Below are 5,034 nucleotides of genomic sequence, written 5' to 3'. Positions count from 1 at the left end.
GAGTGCTGGGTCTAGATGACCCCAGCTAGATACTCATCTAACCTCCTCTTGAAGACCCCCAGGGTAGGGGAGAGCATCACCTCTCTTGGGAGCCCGTTCCAGACCCTGGCCACTCTAACTGTGAAGAAGTTCTTCCTAATGTCCAATCTAAATCTGCTCTCTGCTAGCTTGTGGCCATTATTTCTTTTTGCTAAGGTTTTGTCAGCCCAGGTCTTAAAAATCTTCAAAGTCCCTGGCTCTTGGCTGCGGGGGCTGCCTGGAACAATTCAGGCACATGGGACCGGGAGATGTGCAGCCAGGGGGTTGGACCAAGGTAGTCAATGGCCCCAAGGCCCACTATACGAGGGTCCGCGCCCCTCTGGAGCTTTGCTACAGGTATGGACCTCTGCAGTCCCAGCAGAACCTGCAGAGCTGGCAGTTTCTGTGGGCAAGGGACGACCACTCACAGCTACCATCCCTGCTCTCACTAAGGCCACATGTAGAGTCTTCATTGTGGGAGACTCCCTTCGGAGGGGGAGTGAGGGTGTGATCTGCCGCCCTGACCCTTTGGCCAGGAGGTCTGCTGTCTCGCTGGAGCCTGTATCTGCAATATCCCCCAGAAATCCCCTGAGTTGTTATATCTCCATTTGACCAGGGGTTTTATTTTTTGGAGTGGAACCTTTAGGCATCTTCACCTTCCCCGCAGAAGAGAAAAGGGACTGCGAAAGGACTTTGACACTGTCCATTAGGGAATGGACTTGTCCACTGAAAATGGAAGGAGTCTGTATGCCCACATGTGGGAGAAGCAGAGAAATAAACAACCAACCATAAAAAAAGACAAGCCAGAGACAGCACATCAGGCCTCTACTACGAGGTCACCTTCCAGCACAAAGCTCAGCATTGTTAGGTCACTGCTGAGGTCATCTCAACAACTGTCACCAGATGAGGCCTGGCCAGTCTCTGCAGGAGATGACTGGAAGAGGAGTCATGGGGCAGAGCAGAGAGTGTCACCACCCTTTGAGGCACATGGAAAGAAGTCCTGGAGGGAAAGAAGAGAAACCCAGTGCAGTCCACAGCAGTGGCTAAGTTTCTGTTCTTAAAGAGTAAGGGTGTGCTTGGGTAGGGTGTGGAGGTAAAGCTCAGGGGAAAAATCTTGGGGGAACCTGACACCTACAGAAAGAGAGAGGTTTCTCTCTTGCTTCCAATCTTCAGAGGGTGCTTCCACTTGCATGGATGATGGGGCTGGGGGATCTGTGATTGACTTTGCATTTATCTGGTGGTTGAGGAACACAACAGAGTTAGACATGATAAGAGAAACAACCCAGTGCTCTAGTCTGGTTCAGCTGCTTTGTTTCATGGTGGACAAGAAAGAGGGATGTGTGAGAGAGCACTGGGCAGGGCCTCTGCAGCTCACCCCTACCTTCTTGGAAGCAGCTACCTTGATGTCCCTTGAATTCTCTCATTCTCCACGGCCCCTCCATACACAGAAGCCTAGTGGGTAAGGGGCCAGCTGGTGGGGACCAAAGCCCCGTACAGTGCAATTGCCATGAAAGCTGGCCAACTTCCTCCTGGGACGTAGTGGCTGTGTTGTGTTGCTGCAACAGGATTCACCCCCTGGCAGCTGCCCAATCTGCACCAAGAGGTCAACTGTGAGTGAGGGAACAGGGTGTACCCCCCTTAAGGGAGGATAGGCAGCCAAGCCCAGTCACTCGGAGCAAGTGCCAGGGGAGTGGCCATGCTGTGTACCACCATGGACCTAGTCTGCTGTTGTCCAGGTCACAGTAGGGGGGCAAAAGCTAGCTCGTTGTCTCTGAGGGCACCTTGAATTAATGCTCTGAGCTGTGGAGGAGTGAAGGGGAGGCAGACAGGGGGCTCATGCCAAAGACAGGCCACCGAGGCGAGGGGATCAAGGGGCCATCCCAGTAATGCTTCTGCACTCCCAAGTCTCTTTCACTATTATTACACTCCATGTTAACATCAGCTACATTAGTTCAGTTCATGCTAGAGGGGAGAGAGAAAGCAAAGAGAGAAGGAAGAGGGAAGAGAAAATGGAGGGAAGAGAGAGAGAGAGGCGCGGGGAGAAGCAGGAGCATGGGGAGGCATTGCAGGTAGGCTGGCCTAGCCAGGCCGTTTGGAAGGTGGCAGCCAGAGCGGGGGGCGGGGGCAGGAGGGCAGTGGGGGCTGCCTCAGAGCTCTGCAGACTTGGGCCACAGCTGGGCCCCCATTGGCACCCACAGTGGAGTCTGGCCTGGTGCACACAGCTCCGTGGGATGGGGCGCAACTGCCCTGCCCTGCCTTGCCCGTGAGAGGATACTGCCTGGCAGGGGTGGGACACTGGGCTTGGGGGGCTCTCAGTTCAGCCTCTGTGCACACTGGGCAAAGCACGAGTGGGGTGGAGTCCCCCAGGGTGCAGCAGGAGCCCCTGCGACTCTGGGAACAGCTGTGCAAAGCTGCGCACTTACCTCCGCCGGCCTGGTCCATCCAGTCCCAAGCAGCACATGTCTCAGCTGCAGCTTCTCTTCACTGGTGCTGACTCGGCCGGGCCTATTGCATCCCGCACTGCATGCATGGAAGCAGCAGCTGGGCTGGCTTTGCTGCATGCTGCTTGGTTTGGGACGGGCCTGGCCGGGTCAGCTCCTGAAAGAAGCAGCAGCAGCTGAGCCTTGTGCTGCTCCCTCGCGTGCTACTCAGCACAGGCTCAGCCACAGCTTTGCCTTTCTGGTGCCAACCCATCCCAAGTGGTGCAGGGAAGCAGCATGTGGCTCAGCTGCTGCTTCTCTTCGCTGGTGCCCGAACCAGCCGGGTCGTTCCTGACCCAAGCCGATCACAGCAAAGCTGGCCTGGCTGCTGCTTCCCCGTGTGCCACTCAGGACGGGCTGGGCCAAGCCTGGAAGGCACCGGTGAGGACAAGCCATGGCTGAGCTGCGTACCACTTGGGACAGGCTGGCAGAGGTAAGGGAAGGCATGACAGAGCTGTGTGCCTCTCCGGCCAGGTCAGACTGGTCTTGAGTGGGACTTTGCGCAGCTGACTGAACCTCCTCTTCTCCTTGCCTGTCCCGTCCCATCCCATCCTGAGTGGCATGCAGCAAAGCTGGCCCAGATGCTGCTTCATCGTGTGCTGCTTGGGATGAGATGGGCCAAGCTGGCTTGGCACCAGTGAGGAGAAGCAGTTGACTGGCGCGTACTCCTGCCACCAATTGCCCCCTCCCCCCACTGCAGCCGCTTCCCTCTGCTCCCCCCACACTTCTAGCCTGACTCCAGAAGCACCATGGGGTTCCTGGCCACTGGGCTGTTCCAGCGGTTTCCCTTCCTCCTCCAGCCAATCTTACCTTACCTTCCACTCAGATGGTGGGGGGCAGGAAACTACTCCAGGGTCACGAGGCCAGAAGCCACAGAGGCTTCTGGTTTGGGGCTGAAGGTGGGAGTGGGGAGGGAGTAGGAGCTAGGGGCGGGGTGGAGCCAGGTTCGCCTTGCTGCACAGCCACTGGGTCCTGCTGCTGCTGGCTGCCTGTCATCTTTGACAGGCTGAGAGGGACAGATAAAAATTAATTTTTTAAAATTTATAGAGGCCCCACAGGCTGGATAGAATGGGCTGGCAGGCTGGATCTGGCCCGTGGGCCATACTTTGCCCACCCCTGCTGTAGACCATATCAATGAACCCCTTAAGGGGGCGGACACCTTCATGTCATCTGGCCCAGGCAGTTTACACCCCAGGGTACTTAAGGAGCTGGTAGGCATCATAGCTCTGCCACTGGCACGGATCTTCGAGAACTCGTGGTGCTCAGGTGATATGCCCAAAGATTGGAAGAAGGCCAATGTGGTGCCTATCTTCAAGAAAGGGAGAAAAGTAGATCTGGGGATCTGGCCTATTGGTCTGACCTCTATTCCAAGGAAGATATTGGAAAAATTATCAAAGAGAACATTCTACACAAACTAGCTGATGACAACATCGTGAGGGATAGCCAGCACGGGTTTGTTGTGGGTAGGTCTTGCCTGACCAATCTCATCTCCTTCTATGACCGAGTGACATATCACCTGGACAAGGGAGAAGAGATTGACATCTTATATCTTGACTTTAAAAAAGACTTTGATCTAGTGTCCCATGATCTCCTCATTGAAAAATTGGCCAGCTGTGGCCTTGGCCACATTACAGTGCAATGGCTGGGGATTTGGCTCTGAGGAGGGACCCAGAGACTGGTAATCAAGGAAAGTAAGTCATTGCTAGCAGGAAGCAGATTTAGATTGGACATTAGGAGGAACTTCTTCACAGTTCGAGTGGCCAAGGTCTGGAACGGGCTCCCAAGGGAGGTGGTGCTCTCAAGAGGAGGTTAGATAACCATCTAGCTGGGGTTATCTAGACCTTTCCTGCCTATGCAGGGGGTCGGACTCAATGATCTATTGAGGTCCCTTCCGACCCTAACATCTATGAGTCTATGATAGATGGTGGAATGCTTAAAGTCCCTTTGGGCCTGACTCACAGTGTGATAAGGTACAATAAACCGAAGGACATTTTGATTGAGCCCTTAGAAACTTATGTAGACAGACTGAATAAATCTAGAGCAATTCTGTAGAAATTCTGAATTTTCCACAATGAAGCTATTTCTCCATATCATTAGTCCATATAACAACAACTGGCAGAAGTGCTGTTGGGCTAATATTGGCACAACCTTCTAGCGTCTCTTGTCATTCTCATGTCTCCTTTTGGAAGGAAGTGTTATTTAGCCTTACAGTGGAGTGGAGTGTGGCTTCCCATTTAGACATGCATATATCTTAGACTGAGAGGCTGCAATATTGGAATGTGGTGTGAGTGTTTTTGTGTATAAACCTATTTTCTTTTCATTGAACTAGATCATATTTCTGTCTATGGATGCCAGGATGAACAAGTACTCAACAAATACTCAGATGGATGAGCCTGCAGGTTCAACAGATGGCATACTTCAACCTGCAGGTTCAACAGATGGCACACTTCAACAAGTGTGACACATTTACCATAACTGAACAGTGGCATTACCTATAACCTATAATTAACTCCATCAAATCTCAACTCAGTAGGAA

General features: G+C 53.2%; 1 protein-coding gene across 1 annotated transcript in view; it reads right to left on the bottom strand.

Moving 5' to 3' along the window:
* The window catches only part of LOC102375085 (olfactory receptor 5I1-like), a 6,578-nt gene extending 5,051 nt beyond the window's left edge, over nucleotides 1-1,527 (bottom strand). The window contains exon 1 of the mRNA XM_025216053.1: nucleotides 1,501-1,527. Coding sequence (XP_025071838.1) covers nucleotides 1,501-1,527 — 27 coding nt within the window. The remainder of the gene's footprint in view (nucleotides 1-1,500) is intronic.
* Between the last annotated feature and the right edge of the window lie 3,507 nt (nucleotides 1,528-5,034).

The sequence above is a fragment of the Alligator sinensis genome, unplaced genomic scaffold (genome assembly GCF_000455745.1).
Source record: "Alligator sinensis unplaced genomic scaffold, ASM45574v1 scaffold79_1, whole genome shotgun sequence".
Taxonomy (NCBI): Eukaryota; Metazoa; Chordata; order Crocodylia; family Alligatoridae; genus Alligator; species Alligator sinensis.
Note: the sequence above shows the minus strand (reverse complement) of the source record. Positions and strands in the feature narration are given on the sequence as shown.